Genomic DNA, 20,970 nt, shown 5'->3' with positions numbered 1-20,970 from the left:
CTGCCCTTGTTCAAGGTTGTACAGCAGGAGCAGGCAGAGATGAGGATCTAGGCAGGGGGAATCAAAGAGAGACTCTTCCGTAAGGGGGCCAGTGATTCCAGTACACAGACTGAGCACAGGGAATGAGGCTGACAACATGTGCATGAAGGCTTGAGCATTAAGACGAGGTGGTAGACTTAAACATTTAAGCTGAGAAGGAACATGATGGACATTGCCAGCCACAACCAAACATCATGAACAAAAGTTTCCCACCAATTATACATTACACCACAAAAATAAAACAGCTTAAAATCTGAAATTCCGGACTTGCGTTTTAGATGTGGTACAGAGGTTGGAACATTTATATGTTCATTCTCGCTGTGTGTGAAAGTAAGATCCTTTTGGTATAACTTGGCAGAAATTTTGACAAAAATTTTAGAAGTGGATTTTCCATTGGAACCAGAACTGTATTTGTTGAGCATCTTATGGTCATTGGCACCAAACTATCAACATATCAAATACAGTTCGTGAGGATTGCACTAGCGAGAGCCAGGAGATGTATTGCTGTTACATGGAAGTCCTACTCCCTACTTATTACTCGCTGGAATATGGAAATGCAAAGTTGTGCCCCCTTGGAAAAGATAACATAAGCTTAGAAAGAAATATAACGTGTTTGTTAAAATATGGCAATCATATTTGAATCATACTGGCTTAAGGATATTAACTTCTTTGTAAAGGTTTAACTAATATAATTAGGTTAATAGCATTGAATTCCTGAAGATTGAGATATAGACTAATTAATGAAGGCATGGTCAAACACCCCTTCTTTTTACTATTAGCAGTTGTGGGGGGGGGGGTGAGATTTGGGCAATTATATGAGACTGTAATTTAAAAATAGTGTGTATATGATGTATGTAATAATGTTCAATTTGAGTCTTGGAAAATTAAAACAAAATATTCAAAACAAAAGAACTAAAGTTCCCCTTGGCAGGCAGAGTGCTATCCCTTTATACCATGCACCTGATGTTACTGATAGGAATTTGAGAGGCTCTATAACCACAGCACATATGGTGCAAATGGGTCCAGAGTCCAAAGAATGTGGGCTTGGAAAGAAAGGCTCAGCCAGAGTTCCCTAGGAAGCACATCCCTCAGGTGGGTACAGCTTGGGGAAGATCCCATGTGTTCATGCTCTGCTGCACTCATCCTTGCTGCTTAATCTTCCACCATAACATGGTTCACATTTCCATCTCCCACACAACCTTATCAATCGGTTTCATTCATTCACCCACCTGTGATTGTCTTTGCATGTCCCAGAAGGCAGGATCATCGCAAGTGACACGCAGACATCCTTACAGGAAACTGACCGGCTGCTGTACACCATTCCATGGGGCAACAGTGTGTGCATCAGAGCTGGTCACAATCTGGATGTGACAGCAATGAATAGGGGCTGTGAGACTATGGATAATCGATGGGCTGAATGGCCTAATTCTGCTCTTACATCTTGTGGTCTTAATGGTCAAAAATTTAACAAGTGATTCTCCCAGGAAATGAAATTTCAGATGCATTCCTTCTACAAATAACCAGAGGTTCTGAAGTTATTTTAATTTTCACCAGTTGCTCATTCAGATTGTATTTCCTGCAAATAAAGCTCAACAGATGGAGCAGGCCACTTATGAGAGATTCCCAATCTCGAACTGCGGCATGTGGGTGGTGTTACTGTCGGCCAACTCTTGGTATTTAAAAGATTTCAGGGTTCCTTTCTCCCTGTGAAAAGGAACAGAAATGTGTAAAATAGTGGCATATACAACTTCTTAATCTTCAACCACACTGACGAGCTAATATTTCCAGCATATACCTAGTTGCATCTGAGGTTGAAGAGGATGTTGGGCATTTCAGAGGGCAGTTACCCATTAGACTGCACATTAGGTAAGAACGGCAGATTTCATACTGAATGAATGGAGCCTAACCAAATTATTTTTACAACAGAGCTATACTATCCCATGCACCATTACTTGAAACAGCTTTATTCCAGATTTATTTAATTTGTTCATTTAACAAAATTTATTGAATTAACTGCATTTAAATTCCCCAGCTTCCATGGTGGGATTTGAACTCGGGTCCCTGGATCATTAGTCTAGGTCTCTGGATAATAGAGACCAATAACGAAACTGCAGACTCCTGCACCCCTCTATCTCTATATTTATTTGCTGTCATCTTCAAGACAGTTTTATTGCATCAAAAAGATTGATCTCTGAATTATATTCTGCTTTGAAAATGACATTTATCAAATGAACTTCTGCAATAAATTGCAATTTTGTTCAAAAATATTAAATTGCTACAATTTTACTGCAACTTTTTCCAGAGATTATTGTGCAATAACGACAAGGTTAATCGCAGCACACTTATAAAATATTATTGTCAAGAAAATGGACCTTCTTTCATATAATTTTTTTATGAGCAGATTGTGCATAAAGGATAGTTTTCCCTGAGAGATGGTGATTATTTGCAGGTTGCTCCGCAGTCTTTGGAAGACCGGTCCAAACAGATTCATGCACCATTCCCGTCACCTGGCAACACTGGTGACATCATCATTCCCTGGTAGTCACTGCTCTGATAGCCAAGTGTATGAAGGTGAGAGTCAGGATATTCACTAATCTGGTATGAACAGTGAGGAGAATCCAGTGGGAGATTGGAATGAAGGCTCCTGGAATTGCAAGGTTATAGGCTGTAGAATACACAAATGGGCCCTTCAGCTCACTTGTCCACACAGACTCTCACCTATCAAAACATCAGGTCTATTACCTTCCTAGGCCTCAACTATTTAGGTGCTTGCCTTATTTACTCTAATATGTAGTGATTGTATGTAAATCCTATGGCAGTATGTTCCAGATGGCAACTTCCCTCTGTACAATAAACATACCCTCATGTCTCCCTGCTGACTCCACCCACTCACCTAACACCTACACCCTCTTGTTCTGATCCCCCTTCCACGGAGAAAAACTCTTAACCATCTATCCTATCTATGCCGTTTTTATATAACTCCCTCAGTCACTCGTCAGCCTTTGACATCCCAGCCTATCCAATCTCTTCTCATCTACAGTCCTCCAAATTGGACAACATTTGGGTGAATCTGGACTCGCAACACCACAATCACATCCTTACTGCAGTGTAGTAACCAGAACGACTCCCAATACTTCAAGAGTGGCCTAAACAGTGTTTTGTCACGGTGAGTTACAGATTAGTGAACATGACCATGCTGATGTTAGCCATTCAAACTTTACCACCTAGGCCAGTGACATCATACATGGTTTTTCATCATATATTCATCACTATGACAGATCCAATGGATGTTGACCTCTCTTGTGGACCTCGTTACCCAATAGTGCAAAGTGCAGTGCTTCATGTTGAATGCCCAAGGTGTAGAAGAGTATTGTCTCAAGTAGGTGAATACGACTGGGGTAGAATGGTACACATTACAGGATGGGTCAAAGCGCCTGCTTCTATGCTGGCTGAGTACATGAGGATCACTACAACTGTGGATTATTTCCACATTATATGATGGCCCATATGGTTGAATCTCTTTTGTTCACATATGCCAGAGAGGAAAGGGGAAAGCTCATATCATCTGTTCACTGTTCATGGGACCAGATTAAAACCATGCACTGCCAGACTGAGACCACATGCAAGTTGAAGGAACAACACCTCATCTTCTGACTGGGCACCCTCCGACCGGAGGGCATTAATATTGACTTGTCCAGTTTCTCTTAAAGCCCCACCCCCAATTCTTCTTCCCCCTGTCGCCTTTCTCCAGCTTTCTCTCTCTCTCTCTCTTCCTTCCATCTCCCTTCACAGGGCCAAAATCAATTCTCACCACTCCTCTTATCATATCCAATTAACACCTTTTATTCTGACACCTTCCCATTCTTTGCTTACACCTTAAAGAAGGGCTCAGGCCTGAAAATGTTGGTAATATATCTTTACCTCCTTTGGACACTGCATAACTGGCTAAGTTCCTCTGGCATCTCTGTTTATTTTTAAAAGCAATCTCTTTTCTGCTCAGGAGGATTTTCCAGTTGATTTTGGTGTAACTTGTGCAGGTAGGGCACTGGGAACAATTTTATATTGTTACAGGGTATGTTTGAATAGTTATGGGTAAAATATGTCTTTAAAAGAGATAGATTGGGGGAGGTTTAGTATAGGTTATAGTTCACAAACAGAGGAACACCACAAAATACATCTCATTTAAAATGCAAGGGTTTTGCTGAAGCTCGAAGTTGAGGCTCTGGTTGACTTTGCAGAAGCAATGATGAATGCTGATCTATTGTGTATGGACAATAAAGTCCAGGCTCAGAGATTCTGATAAGATCTTTCAAAGATTGGGTTTGGAGCCCTGTAAGAAGTCATTTGGTTTTTACAAGCAGAGAGAGGAAAAAAAATAAACAGGTGGTTTCTCTTTTGGGAGAGAGAGACAGAGAGAGGGGGGGGGGGGTCACTCCAGAGTAGCAGTTGAAGCTGCAACCTGGCTAGTTGAAAAATCCCATTTTGAAGATGGGTTGTGAGCTCTGAGTTCAGCCTGTTCAAACCCCTTGTAGTCCTTACAAGAGGACATTGCTGGCTAGAGCGTTTCTCCTGAAATAAAGGAAACAAGAGGAACTCTGTGGTGACCTGGAAGAAGAAGTTATCATTTGGAAAACCCTTGATGGAGCAAGTTTCTTCAGCAAGACACTAAAGTGATTGATTGGAGGAAATCAGTTTATGCATATCCAACAAGCAATAAATATCACTCTGAAACCAACAAGAACCTTCCTGAGTGGTAACAATCTAACTTTAAGTACCAAAGCCTGATGAAGATTCATAAATGTTGAATTCTTGGCACAGTATGAGAATTGCCTGATACCAGTGAACTTAGAGAAGTGAAAAGTGAATGATTGGACAGCGAAACAGAGAACTTTCCTGAACATGTACACATTACATACACGTGCGCTTAGAATTAGAAGGGGGTTAAGTTAGGTTAAATTAAGTTAATAGTAATAAGTTTAAGATTGATTTTGTTATTATGTTTAAAGAAAATTAAAAGCAACTTTTGTTTAAGTAACCATTGTCTTGGTGCATTTCTATTGCTGCTGGGTTTTGGATTAATCTGGGCTCAATGATATCTCTGGTCCATTAGTGACCCAGATATAATTTTCTGTGGTTGCTTTGGGGAATACAAAGGCCTTGCCAAAGACTGAGGAGTCCACCATATAAGGAGGCAGTATCTGCCACACTCTTGTCGCTGGCCTCTAACAGTGCCAGACAAGCCTATAAATCCATGCAGATCCAACCCCACAGTTTGATGCAACCATCTCCAAGCTTGTTTATTAGAACTAAGGAGCATTACAACACAGAAACAGGCCTTTCGGCCCATCTAGTCTGTGCCAATCTATTATTCTGTCTAGTCCCACTGACCTGCATCCAAAGATATTACAGTTTGTGGTCATTTCGTTCAGGTATTTTCAAGATTGATTATTTTATTTAAAAAATGTCTAGTTTTCAAAAGGTTTGCACTGTGTGCTTTACTGGCAGGTGGAAGTTATAATTGGCCACCTACCTGAGTGATTCCTGGGTGTTACAGATATAGGTAAAGAGTGTAGATAAGGTGGGAAGATAATTAATGGGGAATACTCCTCGCATCCATACACAACGCATGAGGAGTATTTGATAGCTCTGGGCTTGTACTTGATGGAGTTTAGAACGATGAGGAGGGATCTCATTAAAACCTACTGGATAGTGAAAGAGCTGTGTAGAGTGGATGAGGAGAGGATGTGTCTAGTAGTGAGAGAGTCATGGACCTCAGGGCACAGCCTCAGGGTGGTGAACTTGTGGAATTGTTGCTGTGGAGGCCAAGATGTTGGGTAGACTTTTTTCAGAGGTTGATAGGTTCTTGATTAGTGTCAAAGTTGGGTGGCATGGTTAGTGTAATGCTATTACAGCTCAGTACCTTGATATTTTGATTAGTGAAGGTGACAAAGGTTATGAAGGCAAGAAAATTGGGTTAAAGTGAAAGATAGATCAGCGTTGATTTGTATGGTGGAGCAGATTTGATGGGTCAAATGGCCTAGTTCTGCCGCTACATCTTATGGGTTTTTTTTGGTCTAAAGTGGCTATAATCTTCCATTCCAACATGAAAACACCTGTGAAGGGGCTCAATGTTTTACTTCTCCTATGGAGTTTATTGAAATTATTGCAAACGTTGCTGATGAAGGAATTTGGTCTAGATTGACAGCTCTTCATCCTTTCCTTTGGGTGAAAACCCTACTGAACCAGTTGGAAATGATCTGTGTGCTCTGCTTTAAAGGCCAGTCAATTGTAATCTGCATCAATCAGAAATACCATTTTGCATTTGATTATCCTTAGAACCATAGTGTTTTATAGTGATTAGTGTTCGAAATGCAGAATTGTTATTATACAATAAATAGATATTAAAAGGAAAGAACAAAATTATCGAGAAAGATAGATTACGATCATTTATTTATGTGATTATGAAATTAAAATTAGTCATTAAATCCTGCAGTTATATTCAGAATTTAAATTATTTTTATAAATAAATCCTGCTCAGAATTTTGACCAGAAACTGTGGTAATTGGGTAAACTGTACACTATTCACATGGAGCATCATCAAATATTAGTTGCCAAACCAGTCAGAGTATTCTCAGACTATTTCTTTACCTGATCGACTTTTTGGAGAATGCTGAGGTTGTCAGATCTTCGGCCACATTCTCCTGGCACTGTTTGGTGTCAATGCCCTGGCACTGATTAGTCTCATTCTCCTGGCACTGTTTAGTCTCACCACCATGGCACTGTTTGGTCTCATTCCGTTGGCACTGTTTGGTCTCACTATCCTGGCACTGTTTGGTCTCATTCCACTGGCACTGTTTGATTTCACTGTCCTGGCACTGTTTGGTTTCACTGTCCTGGCACTGTTTGGTCTCTCTGTCCTGGCACTGTTTGGTCTCATTCCACTGGCACTGTTTGGTCTCATTCTCCTGGCACTGTTTGGTCTCATTCCCCTGGCACTGTTTGGTCTCACTGTCCTGGCACTGTTCGGTCTCACCATCCTGACACTGTTTAGTCTCATTCCCCTGGTGCTGTTTGGTCTCATTCCCCTGGCGCTGCTTGGTCTCATTCCCCTGGCGCTGCTTGGTCTCATTCCCCTGGTACTGTTTGGTCTCACTGTCCTGACATTGTTTGGTCTCACTGTCCTGGCACTGTTTGGTCTCATTCCGCTGGCACTGTTTGGTCTCATTCTCTTGCCAATGTTTGGTCTCACTGTCCTGACATTGTTTGGTCTCATTCCCCTGGCACTGTTTGGTCTCATTCTCCTGCCACTGTTTGGTCTCACTGTCCTGGCACTGTTCGGTCTCACCATCCTGACACTGTTTAGTCTCATTCCCCTGGCGCTGCTTGGTCTCATTCCCCTGGTACTGTTTGGTCTCACTGTCCTGACATTGTTTGGTCTCACTGTCCTGACACTGTTTGGTCTCATTCTCCTGCCACTGTTTGGTCTCATTCTCCTGGCACTGTTTGGTCTCACTGTCCTGACACTGTTTGGTCTCATTCCCCTGGTGCTGCTTGGTCTCATTCCCCTGGTACTGTTTAGTGTCGTTTTCCTGGTATTCTTTGGCCACCTTGTCCTGGCATTGATTGGCCTCATTATCTGGGTAATCCTGCTTTACACTGGCTGGAGAAACACAAAACACAACATTTGTGAAAGGGTTCAAGTTGTAAATCAACTGCACAACCTCCTCTTGACATTCTTCTTTTGGCCTCCCATGTTTCTGCTTGTTTTAGTTCTCCCATGTTCTCCACACGCTGCCATGGCCATGATGTGCTGCCCTGCAGTGTGTGTGTGTGCACTCTGCTTATGAGCAATATGCATGGCAAGGTTGTTATGGGTAAGGACATACAGGTTCTGTAATCATGGCAGTCAATGCCTCCTCTCCTCTGCTTATCACAACTCCAAGCAGGGCAAAAAGGCTTGGACAGCACAGTTAGCACAACACTGTAACACTGCCAGTGACTTGGGTTCAAATCCCGCGCGGTCTCTAAGGAGTTTGTATGTTTGCATTATCATGGGTTTCCTCTGGCTGCTCCGGTTTCCTACCACCCTCCAAAGCGTACCGTGGGTTGTAGAGCAATTGGGCTCGTGGGCTGGAAGGGCCTGTTATTGCGCTGTATGTCTACAAAGTGGTCTGTCTTGTTTCATCTTGTAAAAACACACAGGAGTGCTAAAGGAACTCAGCTGGTCTCGCAACAACAATAGGAGGTAAAGATATGTTACCGACGTTTTGGGCCAGAGCTCTTCCAGGACGCTGTGAGATCGGCTGAGTTCCTCTAGCATTTCTGTGTTTTTACTACAATCTCAGCATCTGCAGACTTTCATGTTTCACCACATGTCATCTTGTGACTTAGCAGCAGGGGGCAGACTGGAGCCAGTGAACTGGCAGCGAGGTGGCTCGAAGGAGTTGCAATGTGGGTACAAATGAGTTCAATGATGGGAAATGGTTAGAAAGCCATCGTTTCCAATGACACAAAAGTAGATGTCATTATAGACAGTAAAGGCTGAGTGTAATGAAACAATTTTCAAGTGTCTGATTAAGTGACTTTTATTTTTTCCCATACCTGGTTGGGATACGTCACAGTGCCCCGTTTCACAAGGAATATTAATTATTTCTCCAGGCATTTCACACGGTGTTGGAGAGCTTGCGTGTTGAGGCTTTGGAAATGCTCCATTGCAGTTTTCTTCCTCAGGCTGGACATCTGCTGTAGCTAACTTGCAGCAAAGCTGGAAAAAGACAATGTAGTAGAGTTAACAATGAGTAATAAAGCAGCAAGGTTGGGGAGCACTGACCAATTAAACTCCAGGTTGAGACCTTTGGATAAGAAATAAAACAAGCAGTGCTCAATGAGGCAATTCAATGTAAAATGTTAATGTTTAAATTGATCTTCAGGTCAAATCAGGTATATTTACATCTGATTGCACACATAAAATCCGATGAAACAGAGTTCTCTGGTCCTCAGTGCAAAACACGCAGACACACAACCAGACATAACACACATATGCAGGACAAGTATTCATATATACAAATAAATAAATAGATTTTGCTTCATGAATATAAGAATCTCGGATGGTCAGTGTGAGCAGTTCCTTTCAGCATTATCATTGCCCATGGGAAGAGGCAGCCTGGTATTGCCGCCTCCGATACTCCTATACTTCTTCCCCAACAGGAACAGCTAAAAGATGCTGTGTGCAGGGTAGAAAGAGTCCTTAATGCTTTGGTGCATCCTCTTCAGACAACAATCCTGGAAGATCATATCAATGAGGAGGAGGGAGATTCCAGTGATCCTCTCTGCCATGCTTATGGTCCCGTAGATTGACCTCTGATCCGTTTCTCTGCAGCAACCATACCACACTGTGTTGCAGCCAGCAGGACGCTCTTGATAAAGCTCCTGTAGAAGGTTGACATAATGGTGGCCGGTAGCCATGCCTCCTTCAGTCGTCTCAGTTGAAGTGCAGTTGATGTTGTGCCTTCCTGACAAGTGAGATGCTGAGTGTCCACGATAGATCACTAGTTGAGTGATTTCCAAGAAACTTGGTGCTCTCCACTCTCTCTACTGCATATATATTGATGTGTAGTGGAGGGTACCTGGTCCTCCTGAACTTCACGATCATTTCCTTTGTCTTGTCCACGTTGTGACTCACACTGTTACTCACACACCATTTCTTGAGATTTTCCTCCTTTCCTCTGCAGTGTTACTCATCGTTATTGCTACTGTTGTGCCATCTGCAAACCTGATGACACTCGGAGCAGTCGTTGGTCAGTAGCGTGAACAGCCGATGAGCATACTGCCCTGAAGTGTGCCAGTGCTCAGTGAGACAGTGCTCCGAGTTCAATCAATCTGCTAATTTTTACCACTCAGGACTTTGCTGAAAATTTGTATAATGAACCATTTGTTTGCATTCCTACTATAACTACACATTGGAACATTGCCAACGAGCAGGAGTCAACCTTATGTGCCTGCTCACCATTCATTAACATTAATCTCTGATCTGCTCGCCAGATCCCTGATGATTTTAGTGTCTAGAAATCTCTCAGCCTTCTTAAATTGATTCAACATCTTGGCCTTCCCTGCTTTGTATGGCAGAGAGTTCCACAGGTTCACCAATGTCCAGGTGAAGAAATTTCTCAATTCAGTCCGAAACAACTTACCCATATGCTGTGTGTGTGACACTGATTTAATACCAGCCCCCCACCCCACACTGACTTGACCCTCCTTTTCCAATTTTGAGGTACAAAGATCCTCTCTCTTCTGAACTACTTCCTGCTTCCCCATTTGCCACTGATTTTTGTCCCATTTCCCACCCACCCTCACCCAGCATCTCATTCCCCTCCCTTTCAGGTTCTATCCTCTGCCACCCACATTTCCCAGGATTCTTCCCCATAAATAATATTCTGTCTTTCTGCTCTAATTTGGAAAAAAAGAGAGTAGGATATCTCCCATTATTTTTCCACTCACTCAAATGATTAAAATTACATATTAATTTTCCTCACTTATCATAATTTTGCCTGGATTCATGTCATCAGCAAACTTATGAAATTGATTTTTAACATGAACCTATGTTGTGGATCTTATTAAAACTTGGCCTGCAACATCAGGGGCACCAGACTTCACTCCATCGAGGACACCTACAAGAGGTGGTGCCTCAAGAAAGCAGCTTCCATCATCATGGACCCCCACCACCCAGGCCATGCCCTCTTCACTCTGCTACCATCAGGAAAAAGCTACAGGAGCCTGAAGACAAGCACAAGAAGAGCTTCTTCCCCTCTGCCATCAGATTCCTGAATGATCATTGAACCAAAGACATTGCCTTACTTTGACTTTTCGTGCACTATTTTTATTTATTGTTGTACGGTAGTTTATATGAATGTTCACTGTGACGCAATAATGAGTTTTGTAACTTGTTCATGACAATAAATTTGATTCTGAAAAGCCATCTTGAAATTCAAATTCAGAAGTTTGAATCTGGAGCTCGGGCTGCTGATGGTTTGGACTGGACTCTGTGTGGCTGCGGGAGTGCTGGAGGCGAATCCATGGACACTGGCAATTTCTGCTGATAGCCAGTGTCTGCCTTATTGTAGACAAAGAGAAATTTTGTGTATCATCACCTTTTCTGGTTTATTGCATGACAATAAAATAATCTTCAGTGTTGATATCCAAATACTCCACCATCACTGAGTCTCCCTGATCTATTCTACTGGTTACATCCTCAAAACTTCCATCACTTCCCTTGCATTAATCCAAGCCTTTAACTGAACAAAATGGCTTTTAGCTCCACAGTAAAGATTGTTTATGCTAAGATTTGTTTTTCCATCTGGTTAATAGAATTCTCACTAGAGTGCTATTCTGTGAACTGACAACATTGTGGCAAAATCGATATTGTTGTTCAAATACGTTGCTCTGATTGTTCCTGAAACTGTACAGTACGACAGCCATTCTCAACGTTTTTCAACTATGGCCCATCCTGAGGACTCTGCTCAAACTTTATGGGCCCCTTTCCCTGTAAAGCAGTCAAGTTTTGGTTTCTTCTGCACTTCTCTCCTACCAATTCCATTAAAAAAATTGTAAAAAGAAAGGCTTTTACTTAAATGTTCTCTCCTACCAATTCCATTAAAAAAATTGTAAAAAGAAGGCTTTTACTTAAATGTGCTGTGACCCCCAGGTGAGAATGGCTACAGTAGACAGGCATCGGGTGATTGTGTAATGCAAGGTTCATGAACATTGCTATCTAGCCCTGTGAATATGAATAGCCACACCAGTCCCTGCTCCATGCAACTCGACAGAAATGCAAGCTGGTGCAGCGGTGTTCTTACAAATGTCAGTCACACAATGGAGCCAATCCCAAGAATTCAAGTGCTGTATGAAATGCTGTATTTTCAATGTCCTCAAAAACAACATCATGAAAAGACTGGTTTGCACTTGATTTCCATGGGCATGGTGCCTGAAATCTGCTCACACAGTCACTATGGAAACAAGCTGATTTTAGGCTGTTGAAGCCTTTAGTTTTAGTGGAATATCTTTTATGCTGTCTGACATACCATCTGTGCTCTTTAGTCTTCATTAAACTCCATCCAGCACTCCCTTCAAGTCAAGGCTCGACAGAAATTGTCACCCTAAAGATAAGGGGTCAAGATCTATAGGGACAGAATTTCATATTTCTGAGTGGCTGACTATCAAGAATGTTTAATACAGCATAGGAAAAATAATTTTGCTTCCTAAAGGCTGTATGACAAAATGTTTTTGAACTACAGAATGTGTGTGAATCCACACTGTGATGAGTGGCCTAGTTGCTCTGTGCAGCACGCATGTGTTCGCTCATCAACTTGCAAATTCGTCCACCCACAGCACTGGCGACCTGTACTGTTGCACTAGTAATCATCAACAGTATGGAAACACTTCTTCTAGCTGCTGCCTTTCAAAAGGTCTTTGTATGAGCAATGGATGACTACTGAATTTTTCTTCAGCACCTGTAATTTCACTGGGTGCACACCAATCTGCTTCTTTTATCCACACTTGCTCAGTTGTGGGGTTTTTTTTTGTAGTGGCCTTTACCTTTATTTGAGGCACCAGTTCCTCACATCATTCTTCCCTCGAGTCAGGATGAAAGGGAGGGGGTCCGAGGGGCCTCGAGCTCTGAAGGCTTTCTGATTGTGTCGGTGGTTTGGATCTGGAGCTCAGGTTGACAATGGTTTGGACTGAAGTCTGTGCAGTTGCAGAGGCTTCAGGAGCACTGGAAGCGAATCCACAGACACTCGGTGACTGAAGAGACTATCTTTTGCTTCTCCTTCTCTTACTTTAAGGGGTGCTGGGTAATTTCTGCTGATGGCGAATCTTTGCCTTATGGCAGGCTAAATACAGTTTCATGTTACATTATATCTGTCTTATTACATGACAATAAAAGAATCTTGAATGTTCCTCCTCTACCTCAGCCTGTGACAAGAGATGAAAAGCATAATATACTCTAAAGAGGTGTTCCAAGCTGAAACTTAAGGTGAGCCACTAACGTTCAAGTACATGATGCCTTTCAATGTCTCATTGTTTTTTATTTCTTCATAAATTCTTTTTGATTTAAAATGATTTTTTAAATCCTTTAGATTCAGGATATATTATCTCAAGTACTGTGAGCACAGTTTTAATTTTCCCCAGTGATTTTGTGGCTGCAGACTGGAAAGATCTCCATCATGGCTTGACAAGTCTTGTGCTAGTTGGGGTGTGGTCGATAAATTTAGCTTCAACGGGTGAGAACAGGAGGATGAAATCTGCAGGAAGATGCTGCTGCTCATTACCATGTGACTGCCATTGGAATATGAACAAGTCAGACTGGGAATGGTTAAGACAAAGCATTTAAATCACCGGTCCTTGCTCATTACCTCAGCTCACACATCCAGGAAGGATAGATGGATAAAGCTGCCTCATGTGGAACTCTTTCCAACTCTATGACAGGAGTCGCCCAAGCAAGATAAATGAAAGATAATACACAAACATGCTAAATAAACTCAGCAGAAAGCATTTGGATTACAAATTAAAAACAAATATTTGATTTACAAACCATCTCTGGGATCACTGGGATGCTTGTTTCAAACATGTGACTCTGGAACCTTTTAGGTATGTTTTCTGAATCTGCAGTCACTGTTGTGATTCCTAGAGCATCCTTTAACGTGAGAATGATCTTGCCCTTGTAGTAGGCGGAAATGTTGTTCTCCTCTTGCACATATTGGTCAATCAACCAGTCAATCATTTCACTGTCATCCTCCCACTCATAGGGAAGAAGCAGCGAGCTCTGTCGGATCCAAACTCTTCCACTCTGGTTCCCAGGAATCCCATTATTCCAGGTAAAGATGCTGTCAAAGGGAATTGAAACATAGTCAATAAACACATCGGAAAATCTTCATGCACAAATTGAAGTGATTGGAAAAGTGCTCGAAGAACAATCCACACCAGAAATCTAAAAATGACAACTAATCATTGACAATCAGCGGGATGGAGTCAAGGAACCTTTAAATATTTTCATTCATTTAGTGGAAGAGCGGATGAATCATAGACTCAGCGGGGAGAGGAGGGGTTCTGAATCTTTTCAATTAGTCTTGCATAACAAGATATTCCCTTTGCTTCATGCACCTATGCGATTAAACTCTACGCTTCACTAGTCTCACTTGTGTGCTTCGGTGCCCTTGATATAACCACATGATCTTGGAAAAGGGGCATGGTGGAGCCAGGTAGATCATTCCCCAAGGTCTTTGTTCTGCTGTTAGTAAATTAGATTCAATGAAGAATGAGTGTGCTTACTGTATTGTAGTTTGGGAATGCCCTGTATCGTGAGTACTGCAAAAAGAAAGCAGCCAATTGTTGCACTGTGCAATTAATCACAGATTAAAGGGTTCAGTAGTCATAGTGTACAATATCTTACTGTGCAGATCTAATTATTTAGAAAGAGATTACTAACATATGTACATGCAGCTTTGAGAAAATCCCACAGAAGGCACATCAAACATATTCTTCCAAAATTCCAAAGTAGTTTGTAACAGACGGACTGATTTTCCAGGCACCTACTGGTTATATGGTTAACATGGCAGGCAATTTGACACAAACTAAAACTAGTCTGGTTTCAGTGGTTTGCTACATACCATTAGGAAAAAAAAATGAAAACATTAAAATCAATTTGGGATTGGGGAAAAGGGGCAGTGAGGATGAGGTCAGGGTTTGGGGAGATTGAGATGTGGGAGCTGAAGCAGTGGTCATGATGGAAAGGTTACTGGCAAGTGGAGAATAATGAGAGAAATTTCTGAAACAATTGCCTATCTGGCAAGATCTACTGTTGTTGTCAGGCTTGGCTGATCAGTTCACATGGTCTGGATCTCTGTTTTTCTGCCTGTTCCAACAGGGCAGTGGCAAAGCTTGACTCACATCAAGCCACTACACTACATTCCAACATCTCCAGTAAAGCCAACATATTTCTGGCCTAAAGAATTCCAACAAACTGAAAGATGCCCATGGATGAACAAATTAGAACTGGCTGGGCAATGATGCTGTATTGATGACATCAATGAAACTTCACAGTGACATTATCACACATGGGTCACGTCAAGGCAGCATGGTTAGCAATGCTGTTATAGCATCAGTGATCAAGACCAGGATTCAAATCCTAAGCTGTCTGTAAAGAGCTTGTATGTTCTCCCCATGTCAGTGTGGGTTTTCCCTGGGGGCTTTGGTTTCCTCCTGTGTTTTTGGGAGATAAATTGGGGCAGGTTTTTTAGTGTAGGTTACATACAAACACTTTAAAACAGATCTTATTTAAAATACTGGAGCTCTGCTCATGCTAGATAGGCCGGCTCTAAGAGCCTTTCCAAAAGCTTTGGAGACTGCCCAAGAGACTTCACTAATGGATTGTTGTTTACAAAAAGGCAACAGATGAAAGAACTTGTCGGAGCTGCAGAATGTCTGGAGTGGAACTTGTTGTAAGAGGGTCATGTGGTTTTGCAAGCAGAGAGAGTCAAACAGGCTTTTTCTTTGAGAGATAGAGAGAATTCAGTTTGCAGTTTTACAATACAGCAGCAGCTGGAACTGGAACAGGATAAGCTGGCAAACTGGTGGAAAAACCTCATTTGGAAGATGAGTTGTGAGTGCTTAGTTCAGCCTGGTCAAAGCCCTTATGGTTTATACAAGAGGAGAGGACTGGCTGTCTAATGTTTCACTTGAAATGAGAGAAACAAAAAGGAACTCTGTGGTGATCTGAAAGAAAGAGGTTATCATCTGGTAAACCCTGATTGGGCAAGTTTCTTTGCCAAGACACTGACATGGCTGATTAAAAGGGATCAGTTTGTGTCCAGCAAACAACAAATCTTTCTGAAAACCGACAAGAACCTCCCTGAATGGTAACCATTTACCTTTCAAGCACCAAAGTCTGGTGAACTTCATAAATGTTAAATTCTGTGCACAGTATAAGAATTGCCTTCAACCAGTGAACTTGGAGGAATAAGAAGTGAGATTGGACTGTGAATCAAAGAACTTTTCTGAACTTACACACACATTACATACACGTGCACTTAGAATTAAAAGGGGGTTAAGTTAGGTTAAGTAAGTTAATAGTAATAAGTCAAAGTTTGATTCTGTTTTCATGTTAAAAGATAATTAAAAGCAACTTTTGTTTAAGTAACCATTTGTCTTGGTGAATATCTATTGCTGCTGGGTTTATGGTTCCTCTGGGCTCATAACAGTCCCACCCTTCAAAATGTACTGGGGGTTGTCGGTGTAAATTGGGCAGCAAAGGCTCATGGGCCAGAAGGACCTGCTGAATGCCTAAATTTTAAAAAAATTAATCATGTTATTGCCATAGAGATAATAATGAATTTTTGAAATGTTATTTTTTAAAAATATAATTAGATGACTAACCTTTTTTCCTGGTCACATATCCTAGTCTCAAAATAGTGCTCCTCTGATATCTCTTTGCTAGAACAATTATTTTTACTGCCCATATCCGCACAGCATTCATCATCTTGTTTGCTCTTTCTAAAACCACAGCTGTAACATCTGATCTGATGGGTTTTACACTGCCCGTGGTGAGACTGAAACTCACTATCTGTGAAGAGATGCAAAAGGTCAGTGTCAGCTGACACACTATGACTTGATGGTTTAGTAGCAAATATATTTATGGTGTGGAACTAAACTACACTGACTAGAAGATGTCTGGGTCAGTATCTAATGTTTATTGAGTTTGACCAGGTTCTTGCTGCCCATTAATTTTCCTAGCAGCCGAGTAAGATCCTGTATATTTGTGCAGTCTGCATCAGTCCTGGGAAAGTGCCCATGAGGGTAACGCAACAGTGAAGGCATGGAGATAGCTCTCACTGGCCTTTGGATTGCATGGACTGGACCCTCCGTGAACATAGAAAAATATTGCACAGTACAGGTCCTACAGTCCTCAATGTTGTGCCAACCCGTATACTGTATTTCTTCCAAAAAAAAGTACTAAATCCTTCCTATTTCATAACCCTCTATATTTTTTTTCATCTGTGTGCTTGTCTAAGAGTCTCTTAAATGTCCCTAATATTTCAGACTCCCCTGGCAAGGTATTCCAGGCATCCACAACTCTTTGTGTTAAAAAAATACTTACCTCTGATGTCTCCCCTCCATTAATTTTGTACACATGTCCTCTGGTGTCTGCTCTTCCTGCCCTGGGAAAAAGGTGCTGGCTCTCCACCTGATCTATGCCTCTCATAATCTTGTAGACCTCTATTAAGTCTCCAATCATCCTTCTATGCTCCAAAGAGAAAAGTTTCAGCTCTGCTAACCTCATGAGTTATTTTCCAATTCAGGCATCATCCTGGTAAATTTTCTCTGCACCCTCTCTATAGTGTCCACATCCTTCCTATAATAAGGTGACCAAATCTGAACACAATACACTGTTGCAACATGATCTGAACTCAATCCCCTGACTAATGAAACCCATCATCGCATAGGCCTTCTTAACTACCCTATCAACCTGTGTGGAAACCTTGAGGGATGCATGGATTTGGACCCCATTGTCCCTCTGATCTTCCACACTGTTAAACCACCAGCTATTAACCATGTACTCAGCCTTCTAGTTTGACCTTCCAAAATGCATTGCTTCGTACTTAGCCTGATTGAACACCATCTGTCATTTTTCTGCCCAACTCTGCATCCTGTCTATATCTTCTTATTATATCTTCTTATCTTCTTATAACCTATGACAACCTTCAACTCCACAAGTCCTCCAACCTTCATATCATCCACAAACATACAAGAAACCAAATGGCCAAGTCAGTGCTGAGTCCATCACTCCCCATTTTTAATCTTTCCTCAAAATAAGATATTGCACCAAATAAACCTTACCAAGTCACTGCTCTAAATATTGGGTTGGTATGGGTTTGTAGCCCAGAGGATCTGCTATCAAACAAAATAAAAAATGAAATGAATTGCTCCAACACTGGTGGTCATGCCTTCATCTGGCTGCGCTCTGGAATTCTCACTCCAACCCACTTTACCTTTTTTAAAATGTTCTTACTCTGAGCAAGCAGTTGGTAATCTGACCTGGTTTCCCCTTATGTGGATCAGCATCACTTTTCATTTGATAGCACACTTGTTGGTCCATCGGCATGTTTTAGCACATTGAAGGTTCTTTATAAATATTGTGGTTGTTGTAACAGAGGAGCATGAAATATGGAGGATCATATGTGTCATGTGACCCTGCCAGCAGGTACCTAGTCAGAGGACACCTCATCTGCCAATCAAGGTAAAGCTCCACCCATAGGTCAGCACATACCTATCCAATGGTCCCTTAAATCACTTAATCGATACCTGGGCTGGACTCTCCAGCTGATGGCAGTATAAAGCCCACCACATGTGGGCCATCTTCCTTTTTCTCTTCTGGGACAAACCCCAGCACCACTTCAAGTTGGGAAATGTGGGCAACGCTGGAGAGTCGTTGATGAGGTGTGCGCAGACAAAGGGTTGTGTCTAGAAATCCCTGTCTGTAGGTTAGTTAAGAGCCATGCCTGCACTCATTTTTGCTTGATTGTAAATTTATCTTCTTGAGGTGGGGGGGGGGGAGGTGTATGTTTTGCCCCTATTGTGTTGAAAATCACTGTTTAACCAGCCTGTGTTCAGACTCGCTGCGCTTGGGACCCGTCCATCTTGTTTTTCCACACACACCAGCATGACTTCATGGCCTTCTCAATGAGCCCACCAGTCACAGGTTATCTTGTTTGCATGGACTGCCATCATCACAATTCATGATCTTGATCTTGAGCATGAACAATCAGAGTTCATGACCTTATCCATTGGGTCACCAATCATAGTTCATAGCATTAGGTATGGCCTTACCATCATCGGAATTCATGGTCTTTCCAATTATAATTCTAGTCTTGGACTTACCGTCGTCATCATCCATGGGCTTCATCAGATATTTCCTTCCATTGCTGGGACTACGTCTCTTTTCTATCAGTCGGTCCTCACTGTTAAAATGTAGAGTGCAACTTTCACTCGTACTTAGCTAATAAATGCAGGTTTATTGTGCAGCAAATAGACACAGGGAAAAAAAATAGCATTCTAGTAGTTTTATAATAAATAGTATTGAAAGGGAGAATAGCTTTGAAATGACAAGTAAAATATATTATGTCATACAGGTTACAATGATCAGAGTAGTGGATGGTCAAATCCTGCTTTTAATTAACCAGCACTTGGGAACTTTCGAGCAACAACCTCCAATATTCACCTATTGTCTCTCTAAAAACAAAATGTTCTAAAAATAAATTTCCTGTTAAAATTTAAAAGGTGTAATAAAGTTAATGGATTTGTCTACTTCAAATTCTTTAGGAAAATAAACTAAGCATATCTTTCCAAAGTTTAGAATTTCTGCAGATAATTTGACTGCTCCATTCCAGGACCTTTCTCTACACTATCACAAAATCGTGGACACACCATGGCCCTGGTTTTCATCTAGTTGTCTTAAACCCTGGAAAATTCATGACCTCACTAACTTTTTAAATATTTAAATTTATAATTAAATTTAGACATACAGCATGGTAACAAGCCCTGTCGGACCACGAGCTCATGCTGTCCAATTTACATCTAATTAACCTACACCCCCAGTATACTTCGAACAGTGGGAGGAAACCGGAGCCCACGGGAAAACCCATGCAGACATGGGGAGAATATACAAACTCTTTACAGACAGTCCCAGATTTGAAACCTGGTCCCGATCACTGGCGCTGTAACGGCATTGCCCTAACCCAACTGTGCCGTCATTGTCATAAATGTGCTGAACTGTCACAACAAGTATTGTAAATGTTAAAACTTTTAAAAGTCATTATATAAAAAAGGACATTTTCAGCCATCTGAAAAATCTGTAGCTTTTCAAAGAGCAGACACAAACATATGTCTTGAGCTAGTTTAGTGGTGCACCTGCATTTCAAAGTTGATTTATTGTCAGAGTATACATGACATCATATACAACCCTAAGATTCTTTTTCCTGTCTACTTAACAGCAGTGCAAAAAAACTGTACTCAAGAAGATATGTATACAAAATAGAGAAATGTAAACAAGGAGGTGCAAACAAACTGTACAATATGAATAATAAATATTCAATCATATATAATATGCAAACAGTCCTTAAATGAGTCTGTGATTGAATTTGTGGTTGAGGAGTCTGATGGTAGAGGGGTAGCAGCTGTTCCTGAACCTGATGGGGTGAGTCTGTGGGACCTCTATTTCTTTCCTGATGGTAGCAGCAAGAACAGAGCATGTCTTGGATGGTGGAGATCCTTGATGTTTACTGTAGGTCTTGCTAATTATCCACTTTTAATTCATTGTTTATTGAACGTCATGATCAATAGCTTTCACTCCTAGTTGCTTCTGGTTGAATGAATAAGTCAATGGTATAGCTCAGAACTAGGCCCTTTGGCTCAGTACATCTAAGCCGATCTCTTTGCACATTTACACTGATCGCATTTACTGAATTGTCATTGCATCCTTTTGCACCTTGACTGTACCTGGGGATTGCATTTGATTTCACCACATCCTCTGACATTGAGTTCCAAATATCAACCACTCTCTGTTTTAAAAAAACCTCCCCCATGAAGTTTCTTCTTCTCACTTCAGACCTATGCTTTCTTGTACCATAAAACAGAAAGAGGCCCCTTCAACCCTTCTAGTCTGTGGTGCCCTATTATTTTTACCATGAAAAAAAAGGTTCTCCAGAAGGTTGCTGGTAAATTTTTTTGTTTTATTTAACATATGTGACTGAGAAAGAAATCCACTCCTCTATGTTCTATGCATCTGGCACTCCCATTGTGGCCTTCCCCACATCAGAGAGAATGGACGCAGATTGAGAGATCACTTCGATGAGAGCCTTCGTTCTGTCAGTCACAGGGATC

The 20,970-nt window shown here is 41.5% G+C and overlaps 1 protein-coding gene across 3 annotated transcripts in view; it reads right to left on the bottom strand.

Annotated features, from left to right (window-relative positions):
• Nucleotides 1-1,547: 1,547 nt before the first annotated feature.
• LOC138741273 (axoneme-associated protein mst101(2)-like) overlaps nt 1,548-20,970 on the bottom strand; it is a 31,304-nt gene continuing 11,881 nt past the window's right edge. For 2 of the 3 annotated variants that reach the window (XM_069895078.1, XM_069895079.1), the window contains 6 exons: nt 18,970-19,049; nt 16,468-16,654; nt 13,628-13,919; nt 8,641-8,803; nt 6,688-7,699; nt 1,548-1,743 (listed from right to left, as the gene is read on the bottom strand). In XM_069895078.1, coding sequence (XP_069751179.1) covers nt 1,650-1,743; nt 6,688-7,699; nt 8,641-8,803; nt 13,628-13,919; nt 16,468-16,654; nt 18,970-19,049 — 1,828 coding nt within the window. In that variant the 3' untranslated portion in view covers nt 1,548-1,649. The remainder of the gene's footprint in view (nt 1,744-6,687; nt 7,700-8,640; nt 8,804-13,627; nt 13,920-16,467; nt 16,655-18,969; nt 19,050-20,970) is intronic. The other variant, XM_069895080.1, reaches the window with a different exon arrangement.

This window comes from Narcine bancroftii, chromosome 8 (assembly GCF_036971445.1).
Source record: "Narcine bancroftii isolate sNarBan1 chromosome 8, sNarBan1.hap1, whole genome shotgun sequence".
In the NCBI taxonomy this organism is placed as follows: Eukaryota; Metazoa; Chordata; class Chondrichthyes; order Torpediniformes; family Narcinidae; genus Narcine; species Narcine bancroftii.
The sequence above is the reverse complement of the archived record's forward strand: the minus strand, read 5'-3'. Positions and strand labels throughout refer to the sequence as shown.